General features: G+C 44.6%; 1 protein-coding gene across 2 annotated transcripts in view; it reads left to right on the top strand.

Moving 5' to 3' along the window:
- Positions 1–7,107: 7,107 nt before the first annotated feature.
- The window catches only part of LOC109903521 (trafficking protein particle complex subunit 9-like), a 333,691-nt gene continuing 315,250 nt past the window's right edge, over positions 7,108–25,548 (top strand). Inside the window, exons 1-11 of one of the 2 annotated variants that reach the window (XM_020500289.2) lie at positions 7,108–7,171; positions 8,014–8,156; positions 8,553–8,651; positions 9,449–9,804; positions 13,369–13,514; positions 13,829–13,966; positions 14,907–14,933; positions 16,360–16,481; positions 17,796–17,921; positions 20,291–20,507; positions 23,757–23,900. In XM_020500289.2, the coding sequence (XP_020355878.2) occupies positions 8,028–8,156; positions 8,553–8,651; positions 9,449–9,804; positions 13,369–13,514; positions 13,829–13,966; positions 14,907–14,933; positions 16,360–16,481; positions 17,796–17,921; positions 20,291–20,507; positions 23,757–23,900 (1,504 nt within the window). In that variant the 5' untranslated portion in view covers positions 7,108–7,171; positions 8,014–8,027. The remainder of the gene's footprint in view (positions 7,172–8,013; positions 8,157–8,552; positions 8,652–9,448; positions 9,805–13,368; positions 13,515–13,828; positions 13,967–14,906; positions 14,934–16,359; positions 16,482–17,795; positions 17,922–20,290; positions 20,508–23,756; positions 23,901–25,548) is intronic. The other variant, XM_031788712.1, reaches the window with a different exon arrangement.

Here is a 25,548-nt window from a genome sequence, read left to right as displayed (position 1 = left end):
TTCAATTTAATGTATAACTATCATGCCCTATTTGTCCACCTATTGTATAACCTTGTCTATGTTGTACCATTTTGGGATACGAATCTTCCCTGAGCGCAGGGAAACATGCAGGCAAAGATGATTTTAGTTTTTTAAAGTCTTTTAAATTAGCAAATGCCTATAAACATAGCAAAGCCCCAAGATTGTAACACTCAACATCCCTCACATCATTTTGCTTAGTATGCAACAAACTTTACAACCACCACATTCGGCAACTGATGATATAATGTTGGAATGCTTTAACATGATTGTGCAGCCTCAGTTTCTTCATGTCCAGGCTGATCGGTCCTGCTCCCAACTCCGTTGCTTCTCCCACTGCTCCCAACTCCGTTGCTTCTCCCACTGCTCCCAACTCCGTTGCTTCTCCCACTGCTCCCAACTCCGTTGCTTCTCCCACTGCTCCCAACTCTGTTGCTTCTCCCACTGCTCCCAACTCTGTTGCTTCTCCCACTGCTCCCAACTCTGTTGCTTCTCCCACTGCTCCCAACTCTGTTGCTTCTCCCACTGCTCCCAACTCCCAACTGCTTCTCCCACTGCTCCCAACTCCCAACTGCTTCTCCCACTGCTCCCAACTCCCAACTGCTTCTCCCACTGCTCCCAACTCCGTTGCTTCTCCCACTGCTCCCAACTCCGTTGCTTCTCCCACTGCTCCCAACTCCGTTGCTTCTCCCACTGCTCCCAACTCCGTTGCTTCTCCCACTGCTCCCAACTCTGTTGCTTCTCCCACTGCTCCCAACTCTGTTGCTTCTCCCACTGCTCCCGATACCGCTGCTTCACCTGCAGGGGAGAAAGAACAAGGAGCCACACCACTGGGTCTCACCTTCTCTCAATCATTTTACCCAGGCCATTATTAACTTATTGCGTACCCTATAGAAAGTCATTTTATGTGCAGGAAATGTTAATAGTGACTACTGACTTTAACATGAAAACAAGTCACAACATTTATAATTCAGTAATAAGACCACCCCCCAATGTGTGTGATGCTATTGCTTGAATTCAGGCTCATTTCAACAGTTTTCCATAGTTATCGGCAGAAACGTACCCCATTTCCAGGAATTCCGTTGAAGTGCCCGGATCAGCAGTGATTCCCTATTCTGAGCTAAAGCTGCTGCCGTCTCCCCGCCAGAACCTTCCTGAGAAAAGGAGTGCCGATATAGGATCAGTCTGGCCTTTTAGATCATATGAATAAGATTATATGGACAGGGAGGACCTGATCCTAGATCAGCACAGGACAGTCAGACTTCAAAAAACCAAACACTAAACTGGATGAATGGCATCCGAAATGGCCCATTCATGTTTTTGGCCAATATCTTTGTCTAAAACTAAAAATACAACCGTATGCCTGAAGACAGTTCAACAGGCTTATTTGATACTCATTTGAAATACTGTACGTTGATCTTGTAGCTCTTGTATTAGTTTACCTCTCATGACCTCTGACACAGCCTGAAGCATGTCTTCTTTGGCAAATTTGAAGTGTAGCAGGAGACTGAATGTTTTCAGGTAGTTGTACTTGGACAGGCACCCTATGGCCTCATCCATCAGACTCGGTCAACAGGACCCCATAACAGTCCCTTCTTGCTCTGCTTCAAGTCCCTCATGTTGTGGTGAGTTGCTTGGTGAAGCCCATGACCATATTCTTTTTATGCCCTTTGGTTTTTGAGTATACTTATTTAAAGCAGAGAGAACATATGAATGAGTTCAGTGTTGGTTCCGGAAAGGTATCTGGAAACACAATTCTTGATGTCCGAGGACTGGTGCAAGTTGTCACGTTTCCTATTACAGCCCTTGCTAAGGGGGGTGAACTCAGCATTTCAATTCCAACATGCTTTGCCGGACATGTTAACCTGAATGAGAGAAAAAAATGTATATTAAGGGATTCATATTATTTATATGTATACATTTTTATAAAAATGTATTTGTGTGTGTGTGTATATATATATACTTCTTACCTGTAGGTCTGAATCAACTTTCAATTAAAAATAAATGACTAAAAGTATACCAATAAATCATTTTCACAGTGACTGCCTGCCTGAGTGATATCTCTATTCATACCTCTCTTTGTCTGGCACACTCAAACCTCACAGAACAAGGGTGTGTTCTCAAGGAACTGCACTTAACCAAATGGAAGGAAACAGAACCAAACGTTGAGGGATCTACCTTGCTAAATGTTTGCCGTTGCAACTAATGAATACACCCCATATGTTGTGTGCAGGGGTGCGTTCAGTTCAAAGTATACTGCGTTGCATGGCGGTTTGTACGGAATGACACGTTTCCCCAAAACGGTGAGCACTGTTCTTAAACGGGGATAAGTTCATGACGGAAATCATTGACAATTTAAGAAGCAAAATCCCTCCCAGCTTCTTTCCGTTTATGAAACGTTTTGCATCAGAATCTGCAGAATAAATACTCCCCAGCCGTTGCGGTACATTTGCTCCAGTTTGGTGGATGTGGCGAGGTGTGGCCTGATCAATATAGGTGTGACCATTTGAAATTGCAAAACTTGTCAGTACACCATACACACAAACACTGTCTGGGCCACCATAATCAGGATATTATTTAACTGGTCATTCAGTAAAGCACCGTTTATCTAAATGCTGAACACCATTCTGTCATACTGAACACACCCGGGGGGAGCAGCCCTGGGAGTGCTAATAGATTGTGTTGTTGTAGAGAATTCACATTTTTCACGGGGTGCTACAGCAACCTCAGCACCCCTTCATCCCGTGGCTATGTCTGCAGCTGCATGGAGTAAAGCTTGCTAGCTAACGTAAGCTGGCTTGCTAACAGGAGAGCTAGATCTTTGCTGGCTGGCTATCAGGAGTGCTATGGTAACTACAGCTTACTTAGCTAGATATAGCTTGCTTTTCTCATTTTATTTCACTTTTAAAACTACTGGTCTAGAAAAAGTATAGCTTCATTTTAGCACTTAATGTAGCCTTGCACAAGAAGAGCAGTGATGAAGGTGGGAATGCTACTGCTGCAACTTCTTTAAATTTGTTTGGCAGATCGCAACCAAATGAAAATGTGCATACTGTCAGAGTCTAGGTGATGTGGGGAAGGTGGAGTCAGGCGCAGGACACAGAGATGAGTAATAATAGTAACTTTACTCAAATATAATCTTCCAACAAGGAGAACGAAAATCCAGAATCACATAAACGAGACAACTGACAACAATAAACACACACAAAACCATGATGGCTCCAGAGGGTTAAATTCAAACGTAATGGGAACCAGGTGTGTACAATACAGACAAAACAAATGGAAAAATAAATGTAGATCGGTGGAGGTTAGAAAGCCGGTGAAGTCGACCGCCGAACGCTGCCAGAACAAGGAGAGGCACCAACTTCGACCAACCCGATCAGAAACTATTTCCTCAGGCACCCCATAGTGCCGGAAGATGTGGGTGAACAGAGCCTATGCAGTCTGTAGAGCAGGGTAAAGGAAGGATACGGCAGGACTTAGAAAACCGATCCACAACAATCAGGATCGTGGTGTTCCCTGTGACGGAGGAAGATCCGTCAGGAAGTCAACCGACAGGTGCGACCACGGCCGTTGTGGAATGGGTAGGGGTTGTAATTTCCCTCTGGGCAGGTGTCTAGGTGCCTTGCACTGGGCGCACACCGAGCAGGACGAAACATAAACCCTCACGTCCTTAGCTAAAGTGGACCACCAGTACTTCCCAGCAAAACAGCGTACTCTCTGACCGATGCCAGGATGACCAGGGGAGGGTGACGTGTGAGCCCAACAGATGAAACGATTGCAGACATTAGACGGAGCGTACAGACGCCCAACTGGACACTGGCTGGGAGTGGGCTCTGTACGTAACGTCCGCTCGATGTCCGCGTCCACCTCCCATACCACCAGTGCCACCAGCCAAGAAGCCGGAAGTATGGTAGTGGCTTCCATGGACCACTGCTCTGTGTCATACATCCGGGACAGTGCGTCTGCCTTAGCGTTCTGGGAACCTGGTCTGTAGGAAAGGGTGAAAAACATAGCCCACCTTGCCTGACGACGGTTCAGTCTCCTTGCCACCCGGATGTACTCCAGATTGCGGTGGTCAGTCCAAATGAGGAAAGGGTGTTTAGCCCCCTCAAGCCAATGCCTCCAGGCCTTCAAAAACTTTGCAGAACAATTAATCCATGCTTTTGTTACTTCTAGGTTAGAGTACTGCAATGCTCTACTTTCCGGGCTACCCGGATAAAGCACTAAATACAATTCAGTTAGTGCTAAATACGGCTGCTAGAATCCTGACTAGAACCCAAGAATTTGATCATATTACTCCAGTGCTAGCCTCCCTACACTGGCTTCTTGTTAATGCAAGGGCTGATTTCAAGGTTTTATTGCTAACCTACAAGGCATTACATGGGCTTGCTCCTACCTATCTTTCCGATTTCGTCCTGCCGTACATACCTACACGTACGCTACGGTCACAAGACGCAGGCCTCCTAATTGTCCCTAGAATTTCTAAGCAAACAGCTGGAGGAAGGGCTTTCTACTATAGAGCTCCATTTTTATGGTATGGTCTGCCTACCCATGTGAGAGACGCAGACTCGGTCTCAATCTTTAAGTCTTTACTGAAGACTCATCTCTTCAGTGGGTCATATGATTGAGTGTAGTCTGGCCCAGGATTGTGAAGGAAAGGCTCTGGAGCAACGAACCGCCCTTGCTGTCTCTGCCTGGCCAGTTCCCCTCTCTCCACTGGGATTCTCTGCCTCTAACCCTATTACAGGGGCTGAGTCACTGGCTTACTGGTGCTCTTCCATGCCGTCCCTAGGAGGGGTGCGTCACTTGAGTGGGTTGAGTCACTGACGTGATCTTACTGTCTGGGTTGTGCCGTGGCGGAGATCTTTGTGGGCTATACTCGGCCTTGTCTCAGGATGGTAAGTTGGTGGTTGAAGATATCCCTCTAGTGGTGTTGGGCTGTGCTTTGGCAAAGTGGGTGAGGTTATATCCTGCCTGTTTGGCCCTGTCTGGGGGTATCATCGGATAGGGCCACAGTGACTCCTGACCCCTCTGGTCTCAGCCTCCAGTATTTATGCTGCAGTAGTTTGTGTCGGGGGGCTAGGGTCAGTCTGTTATATCTGGAGTACTTCTCCTGTCTTATCTGGTGTGAATTTAAGTATGCTCTCCCAAATTCTCTCTTTCTCTCTCTCTCTCGGAGGACTTGTGCCCTAGGACCATGCCTCAGGACTACCTGGCATGATGACTCCTTGCTGTCCCCAGTCCACCTGGCCGTGCTGCTGCTCCAGTTTCAACTGTTCTGCCTGCGGCTATGGAACCCTGACCTGTTCACCGGAAGTGCTACCTGTCCCAGACCTGCTGTTTTCAAGTCTCTAGAGACACCAGGAACGGTAGAGATCGTCTTAAAGATCGGCTATGAAAAGCCAACTGACATTTACTCCTGAGGTGCTGACAAAGAGGTAGGGAGCCGCTACCTGACAAAAGCCCTGGATAAACCTCCGGTAGTAGTTGGCAAACCCTAAAAACCGCTGCATCCCCTTTACCGTGGTTGGAGTCGGCCAATTACACATGGCTGAAATGCGGTCATTCTCCATCTCCACCCCTGTTGTGGACAGGTGGTACCCTAGGAAGGAGACGGACTGTTGGAAGAACAGACATTTCTTAGCCCTGACGTACAGTGGGGCAAAAAAGTATTTAGTCAGCCACCAATTGTGCAAGTTCTCCCACTTAAAAAGATGAGAGAGGCCTGTAATAGGTACACTTCAACTATGACAGACAAAATTAGAAAATCACATTGTAGGATTTTTAATGAATTTATTTGCAACCAGGGATGCCCCAACACCACAGGAAACACAGGTGAATCGATCAGAAAGAGACCAATTCTCTCCTTATGATCCCCCTGCATTATCACACATAGTGGAGCTGTGACCTCCCTGATCAGTCCCGACCCTAAAGGACGACTATCTAAGACATGTACAGGGAAGGGCACATCAACAGGAACAATAGGGATCCCTCATCTAATTGCAAATGAACTATCAATAAAGTTCCCAGCTGCACCATAATCTACTACCGCCTTATGCTGGGAATGCGGGAAAAACTCAGGAAATTCTATATATACACACGTGCGAAACAGGAAGCTCTGGGTGAGTCGGGTGCCTACTCACCTGGGATGATCCACCAGTGCCCTGCCTGCTGCCTCGACTCCCTGGAGAACCTCCCCAGCACCATCCAGCAGTGTGCCCTCTGCGGCCACAGGTGGCGCAGGGAAAGGCCCCCCATCTGGTCCCCCTCATAGCAGCACCTCCTAGCTCCATCGGCATCGGATCTGAGTGGCTGGTTTGATGGAACTGATGGACCTCGATCTGGATTATCCAGCCTGATGGATAGGTCCACCAGCTGGTCAAAGTTAAGGGTCGTGTCCCTGCAGGCTAGCTCCCTACGAACGTCCTCACGTAGACCACACCTGTAGTGGTCGATCAGGTCCAGCTCATTCCATCCTGGAGTCCAGAGTTCGAAATTCCATCCGAAGTCTTGTGAGCTCCTCATCCCCTGTCTGAGATGATACAAGCGTTCCCATCCAAACACAGAAAATCTATTATAAAACTATTCCCCTACATGGTAATTAACTACAGGTCATATTTCATTGAAATCCAGAAACACTGGACAGTTAATTTGAAGATATGGTAGTGGATGAACCACAGTCTGTAGTAAATGTTTTTGGCCAGTGAAAATATACCCTGTGTGTTGAAAAGGTGGATTTTGTGGCGTTCATTGCCACAGTTATAAACTGTACAGCACAAGTCTCAAAGTCTAAGAAATGTGACATTATTGTGGCTGTGGAAGAAAAGTTTGTGAAGACTTGCAAGTGGTACTGGCTCCGGAAGACCCACCTTCCCAGGTTCCCCTTGAAAAAATTCCCCTTGTAGGGATCAGATCTGTTTTTATTTTTTAACAGAAACGTTGTTAGATTTAGTTTATTATTATTTGTTGGTTTTGTAGTATTTTGGTAGTTTGTTCAGTTTTTGGGGAATCCTGTTTCCATCCCGGACAGTAGGTGGCAGGATGCACATTAAATTGTGCGATCCCCGATATACCATATAAGAAGAAGCTAGAGAAGAAGAGTTCATTCAGGAAGCTCTGTTAAAAAAATTATAGTTCAATATATATCAAGGTAACATCAATGAAACGCATACATTATGTGAATTCTTGGCATGTTTTGGTAAAGAATTATGCTGTTTGTGGCTGAAGAGTCAGCTAGCTTAGCAACCAGGCGTCATACTAATGTTAGCTAGCTTTTTAGAGACTGTCAGTGTTGCTAGCAAGCTAACTAACTTGGTAAGGCAGCCATTCTGTAAACATTGATGGCTGAAATAATTCAATTTCTGAATATATTTGAAATTGAATGTATTTTGCTGTAACAAAGGTATATTAGCCATGATGATAGCTACAGGAGCTAGGTTGGTTATAGCTGATAGCACAGTGTTCTATCTTTGTTGCTAGCTAGGTAGATCCTTTATACTCCAGATTGACACTCGCGCATGGTGGGTGGTGTTGTTGTGAATGGGCAACGCGTCACGCTCGCGATGTATGTAGTTTGCAATTCATTCCAACGGCTGTCTTGTCAATAATGGTAAATAATACCTAAAATAACTCACATGATGACATGTTTGGTCACCATACTGAGAGTTGAGAAATTGTGTGTGTGCAGGCTTTTGCCCCAACCAAGCAGTAACACACCTGATTATTGTCAGAATGCTTTAGGATCAACTGGCAGTGATTTCAAACCTTGGCTGTGGAATGTGTGAATGAAATGTAGTTAGATGCTGAGGCATTAATAAAATCATATTGTTGCCCGACCGGGACTTGAACCCCGGTCCAGTGACTGTCAAGCCAACAGCGTAAACACCAACGCCAAGAGGTCCGAACCACTTGATGAGGTCGCTAGGGTTAAGGTCTCTAAATTACCCCCTTCCCTTGGTTCTCTCCCTCTTCCTTTCCCCCTGCTCCTCATAGCCCATGAGAAGGAGATGAGTATCCCAGATTACATGCAGTGTGCTGAGGACCATCAGACGGTCTTGGTGGTGGTCCAACCAGTGGGCATCGTCCCTGAGGACGAGTTCTTCAGGATCTACAAACGCATTACCTCTGTGGCCCAGGTAAGCATTCACTATGTGTGCTAGCTATGAGGGTGTCCCAAATGGCACCCTATTGCAGGGCCCACACTGGTCAAAAGTAGTGCACTACTAAGTGCTTCTACATGCTGCTTCTACATCGCTTACTGTTTGGGGTTTTAGGCTGGCTTTCTGTATAAGCACTTAGTGACATCTGCTGATGTAAAAAGGGCTTTATAAAAACATTTGATTGATATAGGGAATAGGGTGGCATTTGTGACACAGTCTCGGCCTATGTCTTATAATTTATTGAAATATGTAACCCCTGTCCACTTTGTCGTTATTTGTTTTTTAATGTCATTTTTTTTACCATTGGATCCTGATTGTCAAATGATCCCTATTTTGTTCTGTTTTGTCTTTTCATGGTGTTGGGAAAAAAAGGTGTCCATCCGGGACTCCCAGAGGAACCTCTATATCCGTTACCGTCACCACTACCTCCCTGAGAACAACGAGTGGGGAGACTTCCAGACACACCGCAAGGTTTGTTGCTTTGTGGGTTTTATTTTTCATGTTTGTTGCTTTTCGTAATGTTTATTTGGGTTTCAGAAATGCACTTTGTTTTTGTGTCGTTTACAGCAGCCTTTCGCAAACCTCTCCTTGGGCCCACAGCCGTTTCATCTATTTGAAGTATTCCAGAGTTAGCATACCTGATTCAACTTGTCTATTAATCATCAAGCCCTTGACTACTTGAAATAGGTGTGCTAGTTTAGGGCTACAACAAAACTGTGAAACATCAGGGAGTTCCCAAGGAGAGGTTAGAGAAGCACTGCTGTGCGGTATGTGTCTTTTTGTCCTGTGCATGACATTTCCCCTCAGGAATAATAGTATTATCTATCTATCTCTATCTCTATCTCTATCTCTATCTATCTATCTATCTATCTATCTATCTATCTATCTATCTATCTATCTATCTATCTATCTATCTATCTATCTATCTATCTATCTATCTATCTATCTATCTATCTATCTATCTATCTATCTATCTATCTATCTATCTATCTATCTATCTATCTATCTATCTATCTATCTATCTATCTATCTATCTATCTATCTATCTATCTATCTATCTATCTATCTATCTATCTATCTATCTATCTATCTATCTATCTATCTATCTATCTATCTATCTATCTATCTATCTATCTATCTATCTATCTATCTATCTATCTATCTATCTATCTATCTATCTATCTATCTATCTATCTATCTATCTATCTATCTATCTATCTATCTATCTATCTATTTATATTTATATATATTTATTTATTTTCATCTAGGTGGTGGGCCTCATCTCCGTGACGACCTGTGGTTCGGCTAAAGAGTGGCCCCAAACGTCGGACCGTTTCCATTGCCAGAAGGATGTGTTCGGAGCCACGCTGTACGACTCACGGCTCCTGGTGTTCGGGTTACAGGGGGAGATAGCAGAGCAGCAGAGGACGGATGTGGCTTTCTACCCTAGCTATGATGACTGTCCCGATGTGGAGAAGAGGGTGGAGGACTTTGTGGAGTCCATCTTCATTGTGCTGGAGTCCAAGAGGCTGGATAGAGCCACAGACAAGTCTGGGGATAAGATACCACTGCTTTGTGTTCCCTTTGAGAAGAAAGACTTTGTGGGGCTGGACACTGATAGCAGGTGAGTTGTCTTTTCTTCTGCACTCTATTTGGGTTTTATAGGTCTGGTATCATCCACATGTTTTGCTGCTTATATAGTTTTTCAGCTGGTCAATGAATTTGGAATGAACAAAGTTGGTTATTAAAAACTTTCTTTGAGCCTGTACTAGTGGTCGACCGATTAATCGGTATGGCCGATTTCAAGTTTTCATAACAATCGGTAATTGGCATTTTTGGACACCGATCATGGGCGATTACGGCCGATTATTGCACTCCACGAGGAGACTGCGTGGCAGGCTGACTACCTGTTATGCGAGTGCAGCAAGGAGCCAAGGTAAGGTGCTAGCTAGCATTAAACCTATCTTATAAAAAACTATCAATCTTAACATAATCACTAGTTAACTACACATGGTTGATGATATTACTAGTTTATCTAGCTTGTCCTGCGTTGCATATAATCGATGCTGTCCCTGTTAATTTATCATTGAATCACAGCCTACTTCGCCAAACAGGTGATTTAACAAGCGCATTCGCGAAAAAAGCACTATCGTTGCACCAATGTGTACCTAACCATAAACATCAATGCCTTTCTTAAAAGCAATACACAAGTATATATTTTTAAACCTGCATATTTAGTTAATATTGCCTGCTAACATGAATTTCTTTTAACTAGGGAAATTGTCACTTCTCTTGCGTTCTGTGCAACAGAGTCAGGGTATATGCAGCTGTTTGGGCCGCCTGGCTCGTTGTGAACTGTGTGAAGACCATTTCTTCCTAACAAAGACAGCCAACTTCGCCAAACGGGGGGTGATTTAACAAAAGCGCATTTGCGAAGATAGCACAATCGTTCCACGAATGTACCTAACCATACATTTCAATGCCTTTCTTAAAATCAACACACAGAAGTATATATTTTTAAACCTGCATATTTAGTTAAAAGAAATTCATGTTAACAGGCAATATTAAACTAAGGAAATTGTGTGACTTCTCTTGCGTTCATTGCACGCAGAGTCAGGGTATATGCAACAGTTTCGTTGCGAACTAATTTGCCAGAATTTTACGTAATTATGACATAACATTGAAGGTTGTGCAATGTAACAGCAATATTTAGACTTAGGGATGCCTCCCGTTAGATAAAATACGGAACGGTTCTGTATTTCACTGAAAGAATAAATGTTTTATTTTCGAAATAATAGTTTCCGGATTTGACCATATCAATGACCTAAGGCTCATTTCTGTGTGTTATTATAATATAATTAAGTCTAGCCTAAAGGTTGTTACATGGTTTTTACTTGGCTGGTTGTTACAAAATGCTGGAAAAAGTCTGACCCCAGTGTTTCTCTGTGTGATGTCCATCGTCTAGATAGCCTTGTCATTACATTAGTGTTGCTAAGGACAACAGTCAACGTTGCGTGTTTATTTCCTTGTTCAAAAATCTGTTTTTTATTTTTGCTTCTTTCCTTTTTTCTTTGTTTATCTTGGTTACTTTATTTGTCTTTGTTTCTTTCATACTGTCCTGTGAGTTTGTTGCATGTGAAAAGGTGAGATGCTGTTAGACACATCGCTTTAGTTAAGCCCATCCTAGTTCCAGTTTAAGCCCACCCCTAAACGAGACACTCCACCCTGGCCCCGTCCCCTACCCCAGTGCTCTTGTGCATGGGTTCATTGCTTAGATCCAAACTCATCACTCCTCTCAACTTTGTATGAAATAAAATCATAACAACAAGAGTTCTGAAGGAGCTGATAGTTTGGACATGCAGAGTACAGAACACTGTCAACGACTGAGGCTTGTGAAGGTTGGTTCACTTAAACAGTGAGGATAGCCTACCTATTCTATTATGTGCTTGTAAAGGTTTGTCCAGGCTTTCAGGAACGTGATGATTGGGAGGTTGTCACCTGACCCGAGCTTGACTGAGTGAATAAGGTCTATGCTCTAATTCTTCTGAAGCATCACACATTCTATAACATGGATCTCATATCTTCTACTATATTCTGCTGCTAGTACACTTTAACATGGATCTCATATCTTCAATGGTGGATTTAGGTGTAGGCGGCATCTGCCGGGGGCGACATGGGGCGCCCACACTTTACCATGGATCTCGTATCTACTACTATATTCTGCTGCTAGTACACTTTACCATGGATCTCATATCTACTACTATATTCTGCTGCTAGTACACTTTACCATGGATCTCGTATCTACTACTATATTCTGCTGCTAGTACACTTTACCATGGATCTCGTATCTACTACTATATTCTGCTGCTAGTACACTTTACCATGGATCTCGTATCTAATACTATATTCTGCTGCTAGTACACTTTACCATGGATCTCATATCTAATACTATATTCTGCTGCTAGTACACTTTACCATGGATCTCATATCTAATACTATATTCTGCTGCTAGTACACTTTACCATGGATCTCATATCTACTACTATATTCTGCTGCTAGTACACTTTACCATGGATCTCATATCTACTACTATATTCTGCTGCTAGTACACTTTACCATGGATCTCATATCTACTACTATATTCTGCTGCTAGTACACTTTACCATGGATCTCATATCTACTACTATATTCTGCTGCTAGTACGCTTTACCATGGATCTCATATCTACTACTATATTCTGCTGCTAGTACACTTTACCATGGATCTCATATCTACTACTATATTCTGCTGCTAGTACACTTTACCATGGATCTCATATCTACTACTATATTCTGCTGCTAGTACACTTTACCATGGATCTCGTATATCCGTGATTCATGGAGGGATGCATCACCTTCAACTAGGCTTATTATTGCACCTGCTATGAAAGCATGACTTTGAATGTGGTATCCATGTTCTTCTAAGCAGACCATACATAATGTATTGCTCATCATTTTATTTCACAAACTAGACTAACAAATGGTAACACAGGCATAGTTTGTCTTCATCCGAACAGTTTAGGCCCGACTCATTATTCTGAATCTAAACAATATGAGCAAAGCAAATGTACCATAAATTCACCAATAACATGGAAGTCAACCCCATTTACCCCATGTTCTCTTGGTAACACAATACTAGGAGGGTTTGACCCTAGATCTTCCCAGTATCTCAGGCTCCAGTAAAGAGTTAGACAGAGGTCTTGAACTGGCCTCCTTTTCTTCTGTTAGAATTACAAACGGTGATGTTGTCATCCTGCTCTTCAATCCTTGTGTGTGTAATGTGCTAAACTTCAGGATCAGGGTCGTTCTGATGATTTTTCTCTATTGGGTTCTCCCCTCCCCAACCCCTGTCTCCCTTGCTTGTGCTGTCCCACCCCACACACACCACTTGTAAACTGATAAGATTCATTCAACACTGAGTCTCCTCTGCTAGCACCCAATGGGACCTGGGTAAGAAAATACCTTATGCTAAAAGGACTTTTATTTTGGAAACCATACGAGAAAGACAAAATATGTTTTTTTGTGAAAATGATGTAGGAAGTAAACCCTACTTGGATACTTGTTTGCTGTAACGTGTACAAAGTTGTATTGTAAATGGATACATACCTCTACGACATCTGACTGATGTTTCTTTCCCTCCTCCTTCTTAGGCACTATAAGAAGCGTTGCCAGGGCCGTATGAGGAAGCACGTTGGGGACCTGTGTTTGCAGGCAGGCATGTTGCAGGATGCCCTGGTTCACTATCACATGGCAGTGGAGCTGCTCCGCTCCGTCAATGACTTCCTGTGGCTCGGGGGTAAGACTGGGGAGGAAGACATGGCTCCTGCTCTACTCTCAAATCCAATAAAGCAGGGGTGGATACCCTGCAGGTTTTTGCGCCGACCCTACTATAACACACCTGATTCTACTAATCAGCGGCTCACCACGACCTTGAAGGCAATCAGGGGTGCTACAACAGGGTAGTAGCAAAATCCTGCCAAGCCCAGTAGCTCTGCAGGAGGATTGATCATCACCCTTGCCATACTGCACATACAGAATGCCCTTTAGTCAACTTCTAATGGAGGGTATTCTGTTTCATTGACACATCTCCCTTGTGTCCTGGTTCTCCAGCTGCGTTAGAGGGCTTGTGTTCAGCCTCTGTTATCTTCCACTACCCTGGAGGAACAGCAGGGAAGGCTTCTGGACGCGAACCCAGCCTGGCACATGGCCAAGGCCAAGCAGCCGACGCAGGGAAGAGACACCGGCCAGGTAAATAGCACTCCTCTCGCTCTCTCTGTGTGTGAGGTTGGGGGTGGTCTTCTTGGTAGGGATATTTGTGATGGGCCCGAGGTATTCAAGCAGTGAATAGCAGTTTTTTTTCACTTCTTGTTTGGCCAAGCCAAGTTGGCCATATGGGTAAGAAGGAAGAAAGAACCGAGTCGGGGGGGACAGACAGACAGACAGACCCGGTGTTATTATTGAAAGGGAGGGTCTCTGCGCGTCTCAGGGTTGAATTTGATCAAATTAAAAGTGTGGTGGTATGGGACCCCCAGGGGAACTGTCTGTACGTCTGGAGAGGAGGGGTTGGAGGTATGGTTGTAATGTGGATTGTATTTTACTATGTGGAGGTTGTGGTGTTTATGGGGAGGGAGGTGTTTTTAGTGTAATATCTCATTAAAGAACTTGTGTTGTGGGACAGTGGAAGATGTCCGGAGGTTTCTGAATGAGCTGTGATTATAGGATGGTTGGAAGGAAGCGATCTCCCTGGCTCTCTGACGTGTGGCCCAAGCAATTGCATTTAGTATGGCTAGTACTATGACAACACAAGCTTTGCTACGCTTTTCTCAGCCCAGCTGCTTCTGTTGTTCTGTGCCCTGGACAACATTACCTGAGATATCCGGTGGCCCCCACAACCTAACCCATTTGTTCTGAACAGTATTTCATATCATATTTCCATTCACCCATGTCTTTACTTCATATTATTAACAAGTCAACTACTTTAACCCCTAAATAACCACACATATTTTGCTTCAGTTTATTACTGAAGTAATTTGAAATAGAACACTATATGGCGGGGACCGATGGGGAAAGTCACAAGGAACCGTCTAAGAAGCGTCACGTTTGGGGACTAACTATGCTTTCAGCAACTTACTGCACTGTGTGAACCTGCGTTCTCTCTCTGTGTGTCTGTCTCTGTGTGTTACCGTAGGGGCGCAGGAGGTACTCATAGACCCAGGTATGGTATGACACTAACAGGGCCGCCCTGCATAGCGTTACTCCTAGCTAGACATCTCACCTACCTGTGTTTGCCTGCTGTGGCTCTTTTCCCTCTTACTTGTTGGTTTTATGCTTTTTGTGACGACAACCTTGGTCCCGGATCTGTTTGTGCTGTCTTACCAACTAAGGCCAGACAACACAAACAGATCTGGGACCAGGCTATCAACCCATTGCACTACATTTGATTCCAACGTTTTATTGTTTCCACCACTGGTAAATCAAAACTGATATTCCCCCCCCCCCCCCCTCTTAAGGCAGGGGTTGTATTCCTGTTGTTCTTGTCAGCGTTAATGTTGTTGGGTGTTCGTGCTTCATTACGTCATTGACCTCTTCTAATCAATGAAGAGTAACCATTTTAAAATCATAATCAACAACATTATATTCACCACTATAACCTCCGATTTAGATTTTAAACTAATTCAGACATCCACCAGAGGGTGGCGATGTTGGTATTGTAGTACTGCTGATTGGGGCGTCCAAGCTATTTGTCTGTTCAGAAATGTAGCTCTTATATCTTACCTTTTTAGAGACTGGGGTTGGTTTTACTAAACCATTCAATCCAAGGTGTCTGTATAAAGTGTCTAGTTCTGGGTCTAGATGTAACATGTTGCACATTTTTCAAACACCATAAAAAAATAAAAAAGGTAATATATTCCATTTAGCAGATGCTTTTATCCAATGCGACTAACAGTCGTGTGTGCCCAAAATGTTTCCGTATGGGTGGTCCCGGGAATCGAACCCATTATCCTGGCGCTATAAGCACCATTCTTTACTAACTGAGCTAAAGAGGACCACTTAGCACTGTTTTTATTCAAACCAAGTCACAGTACGGTGAGTGTATACATTTCTAGTATGTGTGTGTGATCCCAGAGTAGTCTTATGATTCACATGTAACGCTGTGTCATAGTGACATCGCCGCGACACCGTTGCTATGGACCCAGCTAGCGCCGTTTCTAGGCAAAGTTTTCTCAATACAAAATGTGTATTCAAATCACATAGGTGTATGAGAGATACTACTCCTATTTCAATTGAAGTGCTCCAAACTACTGAGCACATGATGACATGTTGATCACGTAACAGTGCGCAGTGACCCGTGAAGGCCTTTTATTTATAGATAGATTGTTTTGTATTTCCATATCAAAGTGAAGGCCGTGCAGGGCAGTTATTGAGCGCTGTCTTGATATCTCGGTGTTTGAAACGCCTGTCGACACTGCGTTAAATGTGTGTGCTCAGTTTCTGAGTATGTCATTGTTGATTGTTGTGACTTTGGCCATATGCATGGATGTGAAGAGCCAAGTGGTGGATGGGTCTGATAACATTGACAATATTCCCAGTCATTAATGTCATTTTCCCCTTCTCCTCTCTCTCTCTCTCTCCACCCTCAGGTGCACTCACAGCCAATGGGATCAGTGCAGACACCAGCAGTGAAATCGGTCGGGCCAAGAACTGCCTGGGTCCTGAAGACATCATAGAGAAATACAAGGAGGCCATCTCCTACTATGGAAAGGTATTGGAAAAGATAATAAATAGTTTTTCCCACACACACTATTGAATGCTCCTATCTACTTTGTTCCATCTCCTGCTATGGCAAGGCAATGGACAAGAATATTTCAAAAGCACTGTACTTACATCTAGCTATTTTTCATCTGCAGGGTACAAAAAATATAAATCCTAGGAAACAGACACACACACTGTTGAATGCTCCTGCAGACTTCATTACATGCAACGTTTCAACAAGAAGGTTCAGTGTTTGCGCCTTGCAGACCGATGCTGTTTGCAGACAGTATTTCATTATCCACTATCCAGTTTGCAGTTCTCAACATATCCATCAGGGGACAGTAGCTCACTAGGTATCAGTGATGGTTGGGCAGTCTGCTGCAGCAGAGGGTGGCTGTGTGCACACTGTAAACAAACTACTACATGCTGACTACAGGAGAATATGTCTGAGTGCACTGAAGTCAACATTGGAAAGCTTAGCTGGTATGGTGTCACTGTCTGTTACAATTAGCCAAATGGAAGTGTGGGGCCATCTCAAATGCCATATTACCCCAAAAATTGAACCCCCCCCCCCAAAAATGTAGAGCATCATTGCCATCAAGACTAGACATTAGTTAATTGCATTGTTAGTCTATTAGTAACTATACTTACTGTTATAACACATGCATGAACAAAAACTAACAAACAAACCTAAAAGATTGGGATAAAACACTGATGCGTAACATCCATAACATCCCAGTAGACCTTCTGAAACTCTGCAGTGTGTTATTGCCACTATTATAATTGGATTTTTGCTCTGACCTCGCTTGGCCCTTTTACCTGTAACTAGTTCACTCCAAATTAAATTACATTATATCTCGACACGACGGGACCATTCAGATATTAATTGAATTTTAATAAGGAGACAATGGGGATAGGGGTGGCTGGCTGGTTGTGTGAGAGAGAAGTGTATGGAGTCTAAGCAGCACTATTGTACATCGAGTCCAGTTTCTACTTCAATATAACTACTAGGTGGGAACCCGGAACTCCCCTGGAAGAGTCATGTGGCGTAATGTAACAATGAACGACAGAGGTCCCGTATCACCCCATGGACTGTGATCAGTAATCTCACGCCTCTGTTACAGATGTCTGTAGTTGAAAGAGACCGATGACGCAATACATCTGTTCAGAATATTATGCAGGGTGGGAGAAATCAGAGAAGTCCTCATTGGTTAGTTAGGTTTTCCTTATGCTGATCCTGGGCTGTGTCTGTTCTTATCATCTCCCTCCCCCTCTTCCTCTCCTTCATCCCTCCCCCTCTTCCTCTCCTTCATCCCTCCCCCAGTATAAGAATGCAGGTGTGATAGAGCTGGAGGCGTGTGTGAAGGCAGTCAGGGTGCTAGCCATTCAGAAGAGGGCCATGGAGGCCTCAGAGTTCCTCCAGAATGCTGTCTACATCAACCTGGGACAGGTAAGACCTCACCTGACATGTAAATGTACCTCTCTGGGGGGGAGAACTATCATACCTGGGGCGGCAGGGTAGCCTAGTGGTTAGAGTGTTGGACTAGTAACCGGAAGGTTGCAAGTTCAAACCCCTGAGCTGACAAGGTAAAAATCTGTCGTTCTGCCCCTGAACAGGCTGTTCCTAGGCCATCATTGAAAATAAGAATTTGTTCTTAACTGATTTGCCTAGTTAAATAAAGGTAAAATAAATCAAATACTGGTCGCAAACACACTGTAAGGGACCAGAGTTTTACCTAGTCAAGTCCCATGTTTACATCTCATATTCAGGAAAAACTCTGGGCCCCAATTGTCGTCTAACCAGGGTCGTCTAACCAGAGTTTTACCTAGATCATATAGTCAGGAAAAACTCCTTGCCCTATGGGAAACCAAAGGGACTGCCTGCCAACACCCAGGTCCCATAGAGGCTGTTAACCCCCAGGTCCCATAGAGGCTGTTAACCCCCAGGTCCCATAGAGGCTGTCAACCCCCAGGTCCCATAGAGGCTGTCAACCCCCAGGTCCCATAGAGGCTGTCAACCCCCAGGTCCCATAGAGGCTGTCAACCCCCAGGTCCCATAGAGGCTGTCAACCCCCAGGTCCCATAGAGGCTGTCAACCCCCAGGTCCCATAGAGTCTGTCAACCCCCAGGTCCCATAGAGTCTGTCAACCCCCAGGTCCCATAGAGTCTGTCAACCCCCAGGTCCCATAGAGTCTGTCAACCCCCAGGTCCCATAGAGTCTGTCAACCCCCAGGTCCCATAGAGTCTGTCAACCCCCAGGTCCCATAGAGTCTGTCAACCCCCAGGTCCCATAGAGTCTGTCAACCCCCAGGTCCTGTACTCAGGCACCTGTCACTGCTGCTTGCCTGTGTGAGGATCACCTGCCAACACACAGGTCCCATAACTTGACACAAAGGAAAGCTCCTCTGACAGGTGCCTAAGGCCATCCTGCGAGGGACTCTATTCAGGCAGTCACACAGTGTGCTCTGCTCTGTAGGCCTGTCTCTCTTGGAGGGAAATCTTAGTTGTGTCTTGGACGATTCTGCCAGTGTGCCACCACCTCCTTTTCATTGTGCAGTGACTGATCAGTCTCATAACCTTTCCACAGATTTGTTTTATAAATCAAATTGAGCTTTTCCAGAGATTTGTTTGGAAATAAGTTGTATAACTTTGTGTTATCGTCAAGGATCTATAATAATATATGATATTTATTAGCAGATACTTCTGCTCGGGCCTCCTGAGTGGCACAGCGGTCTAAGGCACTGCATCGCAGTGCTAGAGGTGTCACAACAGACCTGGGTTCAATCCCAGGCTGTATCACCAACCAATAGGGTGGCGCACAATTGCCACAGGATCGTGCCGGTTAGGGGAGGGTTTGGCCGGGGGGAGACTTGGCTCATTGTGCTCTAGCGACTCCTTGTGGCAGGCCAGGCGCCTGCAGGCTGACCTCTGTTGTCAGTTAAACTGTTTCCCCTCTGACACACTGGATTTCGTTAAGAAGCGCAGTTTGGTGGGTCATGTTTTGTGGGACGCATCACCTGACCTTCGCCTCTGAGCTCGTTGGGGAGTTGCAGCGATGAGACAAGATTGAAATTGGGCAGAAAAAAGGGGTAAAAAAAAACACAAAACAACTCTGCTAAATGGAATAAAATATTATTATTATTATAAATCCTTGACAGTAAAACAAGTTATGCAGCTTATTTCCAAATTAATCTCTGTAAAAGTTCAATTTGACTCATAAAACAAATCTTGGACAACCCGTACATAAAATGTATGCACGCATGACTGATTGTAAGTCTGACATTTTAGGTACAGGTGGTCTCGATTTAAATGCAGTGTTTCCATGTGTGTGGTTTAAATAGTTTTTCAATGTAATAAAATCAGTCCATCACTAACCAATTAACCAACCATCCAATTAACCAACCAACCAATCAACCATCCAGTTAACCAAAAACCAACCCATTAACCAACCAACCAACCAATTAACCAACCAATCAACCAACCAATCAATCAACCATCCAATTAACCAACCAATTAACCAACCAACCAAACAATTAACCAACCAATCAACCAACCAATTTACCAAACAACCAAATAACCAAACAACCAACAATTAACCAACCAACCAATTAACCAACCAACCAACCAATTAATGAACCAAACAAACAAACAATTAACCAAACAACCAAGCAATTAACCAAGCAATGAACTAATTAACAAACCAATTAACCAAGCAATCAACAAATTAACAAACCAATTAAGCAACCAATTAACATCTTAACAAACCAATAAACCAACAACCAACCAACCAACCAAACAATGATATCTGTGTTTTCTCAGCTGTCAGAGGAAGAGAAGATCCAGCGGTACAGCATCCTCTCTGAGCTCTACCACCTGATTGGTTTCCACCGTAAGTCAGCCTTCTTCAAGCGGGTAGCAGCCATGCAGTGTGTGGCCCCCACCATCCCAGAGCCTGGCTGGAGGGCCTGCTACAAGCTGCTGCTGGAGACCCTGTCTGGATACAGCCTCTGCCTCGACCCCAAAGACTTCAGCAAAGGTACCCAACTGGATATGCCTTGTGTGTCAAAACTGTCCCATACACTGTTGAGTGATCCCTACAACTTTATATTATCAATAAAAACACACACACAAGCACAGATATCTGTTTCAGTAAGGTCAGTACTTATCAAGAGATTGAATAACATTGCCTTGCTCTGAGCATTATTTAAAGGATCTTCTCTTCAAGAGCTCTTCTCAGGGGTAATACGTATTCCGGGCACCACTTTGCGCAAAAAGACACACAATTGATTTGAGACCTGCGCTGACCCAGACCTCTGCTCCACACACACACACACACACACACACACAAAAACACTTTCTCAGGGTCCTTAGGATAAGCTGCTGTGCACTGCAGGCTCTTGACCCTCACCTTGCTCAACCCACTCCACCACGAGGGACTGGAGCATAAAAGAAACACTGACAGAGAAAGCATTCCGAGTCCTCTATCTCTACTGTGATCCTCTTTCAAGCACCCACTTGAGAAGAGTTTCTGTCAGGCAGAGAGAGACGTTGTTGTTGACCTCCACTTCACTGCTGTGGAAAACAATTGTGAGAGGTAGTCAAACAATTATGCTGTAGTGTAGTTGGGAGTGAAGTGTGTGTCTGTCTGACTATGGATATATTCCTCCCTAACTTTGTTTACAAGACAAAGCAGAAAAATAAATAAATGTTCCTCATAAGGCAGCAGGACTTCCTACTACGACCAGGCCTCTGAGTCTGAGGAGAGGTATCAGTGGGAAGTTTATTGAGCTGGGAGGAGAAGAGAGCTGGCCAGGCCCCTGGTGCAGGAGGCTAATATCAGAGAGGAAATGGGGCTCAATAGTGTATTCCAACACGGCCTGGTACAGGGCTGGCCGGCAGAGAAATGAACAAGCAAATTGGTTTTTAATTGGCTAGGGAGCCCTCTCAGTACTCTCTTCTTTATCAGGTTGAGAAGACTTTCTCTTTTTCTCTCTCTCTCTCTCATTTGGTTTGGAGTTAACACTGTTTCAAAGACCACAGGCTCACAAAAAGGCATTTAGCTGCCATGCTTTTAATCCCTGCTGCACTGTTCATGTTTAAATGACAGAAGGGGATGACAGTAGTATCAGACATCACCTTACAGGGAACTGTTAATTCTCCTACCAGAATGTACAGTGCCTTTTGATGCAGGCAGTGTGTGACAGGGTGGGACGTGTGTGTGTTTGTGTGGCAGGGTGAGGATTGTGCGGCAGAGTGTCATTCTCATGGTGATGCTAATTGGATTCCACGACACCTTGAATATTGCCTTGCAAATACCACAGAAGAAGACATTTAGCTGTAGGAGAAGGAGGGAGGGGGAGAGAGAAAAGGAGGGAGGGGGAGAGAGAAAAGGAGGGAGGGGGAGAGAGAAAAGGAGGGAGGGGGAGAGAGAAAAGGAGGGAGGGGGAGAGAGAAAAGGAGGGAGGGGGAGAGAGAAAAGGAGGAAGGGGGAGAGAGAAAAGGAGGGAGGGGGAGAGAGAAAAGGAGGGAGGGGGAGAGAGAAAAGGAGGGAGGGAGGTGGGTGGGAGGGAGGGAGGGGAGAAAGAGAGGGAGGGGGAGAGAAAGAGAGGAGGGGATGGGGTAGAGGGAGGGCGGGGGAGAGAAAGAGAGAGTGAGGGGGAGAGAGGAGAGAGAAAGAGAGGGAGGGGGAGCGAGAGGAGAAAAAGAGAGAGAGGGAGGGAGGAGAGGGAGGGAGGGGAGAGAGGGAGGGAGGAGAGGGAGGGAGGGGAGAGAGGGAGGGAGGAGAGGGAGGGAGGGAGGAGAGGGAGGGAGGGGAGAGAGGGAGGGAGGGAGGGGAGGGAGGGAGGGAGGGGAGAAAGTGAGAAAGTGAGAGGGAGGGGAGAAAGTGAGAGTGAGGGGAGAAAGTGAGAGTGAGGGGAGAAAGTGAGAGTGAGGGGAGAAAGTGAGAGTGAGGGGAGAAAGAGGGAGGGAGGGGAGAAGGAGGGAGGGAGGGGAGGGAGGGAGGGGAGAAAGTGAGAGTGAGGGGAGAAAGTGAGAGTGAGGGGAGAAAGTGAGAGTGAGGGGAGAAAGTGAGAGTGAGGGGAGAAAGAGGGAGGGAGGGAGGGAAGGGAGGGAGGGAGGGGAGAAAGTGAGAGTGAGGGGAGAAAGTGAGAGTGAGGGGAGAAAGTGAGAGTGAGGGGAGAAAGTGAGAGTGAGGGGAGAAAGTGAGAGTGAGGGGAGAAAGAGGGAGGGAGGGAGGGAGGGAGGGAGGGAGGGAGGGAGGGAGAGCAAGAATAAGAGGTTTTGGCACACCTTTATTTAGCAATTAAGGAGTGAATACAAAGCTTCCAGCGTTCATGATCTTTTGATACAGAAAGAGAGGGGTGTGAGAGTGACTGTGAACGAGAGGAAGAACGAGAGAGGGCCACTGTGTGTCCTATCTTCTCCTCTGTGTTGGTGCCCTTCAGATAAGCGGTAGCGGTAGCTTCACATGATGTTACAGACAGGTTGATGCTGCTATATATAGGCTGCTTAGTGGGCGCTGCAGCTTCACTGAGGAGGAGGAAATGGCTTAGAAAAGATTTGCATTAATATCATTTTTGCAGATGACAGAAGTCGGTAGCAATGAATAACATTTGGTTATTTATTTAATAATAATATAATCCCCCAGTACAGAGAACACTGATAACGGACACGCATCTTGGTCAAGATTTTATGAGCTCCGCAGACTGTATAGCTCAGGGAACAATTGATTCTTATTAACCTCTGAGTAGGCTGGCCTTATTTCCCCTTCTCTCTCTCTCCCTCCTCCTCCTCTTGCCCTTTTTTTCCCTTCTCTCCCTCCCCACTCCCTCAGTGCACCAGCCCTGACAGCCTTGAGTATAGCCTGGGGAATGGTGGGGGGTTGTGGAGAATGTAATGTTACGTAACGCTGAGACCCATCCATGCTCCCCAGAACACCAGTGTAAAGCTAGCAGGTTATTAAGATGTCTGCTGATGTGTTTTCTGCTGCAGAACACTAATTACCTGAAGTCAACGCCATACTGCACAGCTCCCAATCTCATGGCGCTCTGGTGTGAGAATGTTTGGAGGATCCCACTCACTCTCAAATCCTAAATGCCGTTGTGCCCTCGAGCAAGGCATGTAATCCCTAAAACCAGCTGCAGAGGTGCGGTAGTGTGGCTGCCCTCTGATCCAACCTCTGTTTGTTTCTCACAGAGGGGCTTGGGTGGTTAATGCAGAAGACACGTTTTAGTTGGAAATGAATTTACACGGGACAGTAAAATAATCTTCTCCTCTCCTCCAGGTTCCCACCGTGGCTGGGCGGCGGTACAGGTGCGTCTGCTCCATGAGCTGGTGTACGCATCACGTCGTATGGGAAACCCCGGGCTGTCTGTCCGCCACCTCTCCTTTCTGCTCCAGACCATGCTGGACTTGCTCTCAGACCAAGGTCAGCCTATACACACACACACACTCACACTCACACTCATGGCTACCGAAACCCAGACGGTCACATTCTCCATTGTCTTTGAGAGTGTACTCTTTCATCAATGTCAACTCTCATCCCTTTAAGTGTCAACAGATGCATGGAAGAAAACTTCTACATGTAGGGAATAAAAATAGTTACTAGCCTGATGAGCTCTAGTTTAGGAATTAGTGTTGCACGGTATACCAGTACCACAGTAATATCACAGAACCAAAACGTCATGATACTTATGATACCAACATTTCAGAATACTGTAGTACTGTTTCATATGATACTACCAATATTTTTGAATACTGTAGTACCGTTTCATATGATACTACCAACATTTCAGAATACTGTAGTACCGTTTCATATGATACTACCAATATTTCAGAATACTGTAGTACCGTTTCATATGATACTACCAATATTTCAGAATACTGTAGTACCGTTTCATATGATACTACCAATATTTCAGAATAATGTAGTTTAGGAATTAGTGTTGCACGGTATACCAGTACCACAGTAATATCACAGAACCAAAACGTCATGATACTTATGATACCAACATTTCAGAATACTGTAGTACTGTTTCATATGATACTACCAATATTTTAGAATACTGTAGTACCGTTTCATATGATACTACCAACATTTCAGAATACTGTAGTACCGTTTCATATGATACTACCAATATTTCAGAATACTGTAGTACCGTTTCATATGATACTACCAATATTTCAGAATACTGTAGTACCGTTTCATATGATACTACCAATATTTCAGAATAATGTAGTACCGTTTCATATGATACTACCAATATTTCAGAATACTGTAGTACCGTTTCATATGATACTACCAACATTTCAGAATACTGTACTACTGTTTCATATGATACTACCAATATTTCAGAATAATGTAGTACTGTTTCATATGATACTACCAATATTTCAGAATACTGTAGTACCGTTTCATATGATACTACCAATATTTCAGAATACTGTAGTACCGTTTCATATGATACTACCAATATTTCAGAATAATGTAGTACCGTTTCATATGATACTACCAATATTTCAGAATACTGTAGTACCGTTTCATATGATACTACCAACATTTCAGAATACTGTACTACTGTTTCATATGATACTACCAATATTTCAGAATAATGTAGTACTGTTTCATATGATACTACCAACATTTCAGAATACTGTACTACTGTTTCATATGATACTACCAATATTTCAGAATACTGTAGTACCGTTTCATATGATACTACCAATATTTCAGAATACTGTAGTACCGTTTCATATGATACTACCAATATTTCAGAATACTGTAGTACCGTTTCATATAATTCTACCAACATGTCCGGCCCTAACGATCTAAAGAACCCGCGGGTGCCTGTTATAAAATGCAGCACATTTTTTTAAGCAACAGCAACCAGTCTCTTGGATGCACCAGTCCAATAATGTCCCTCCCAGCCCTCACCTGCTTCTCAACGTCCACTACAGCACTCTCTCACCTGCTTCTCTCAGCGTCCCCTACCAGCCCTCTCTCACCTGCTTCTCTCAGCGTCCCCTACCAGCACTCTCTTACCTGCTTCTCTCAGCGTCCTCTACCATCCCTCTCT

The sequence above is a fragment of the Oncorhynchus kisutch genome, linkage group LG14, assembly GCF_002021735.2.
Source record: "Oncorhynchus kisutch isolate 150728-3 linkage group LG14, Okis_V2, whole genome shotgun sequence".
NCBI lineage: Eukaryota > Metazoa > Chordata > Actinopteri > Salmoniformes > Salmonidae > Oncorhynchus > Oncorhynchus kisutch.
The sequence above is the reverse complement of the archived record's forward strand: the minus strand, read 5'-3'. Positions and strand labels throughout refer to the sequence as shown.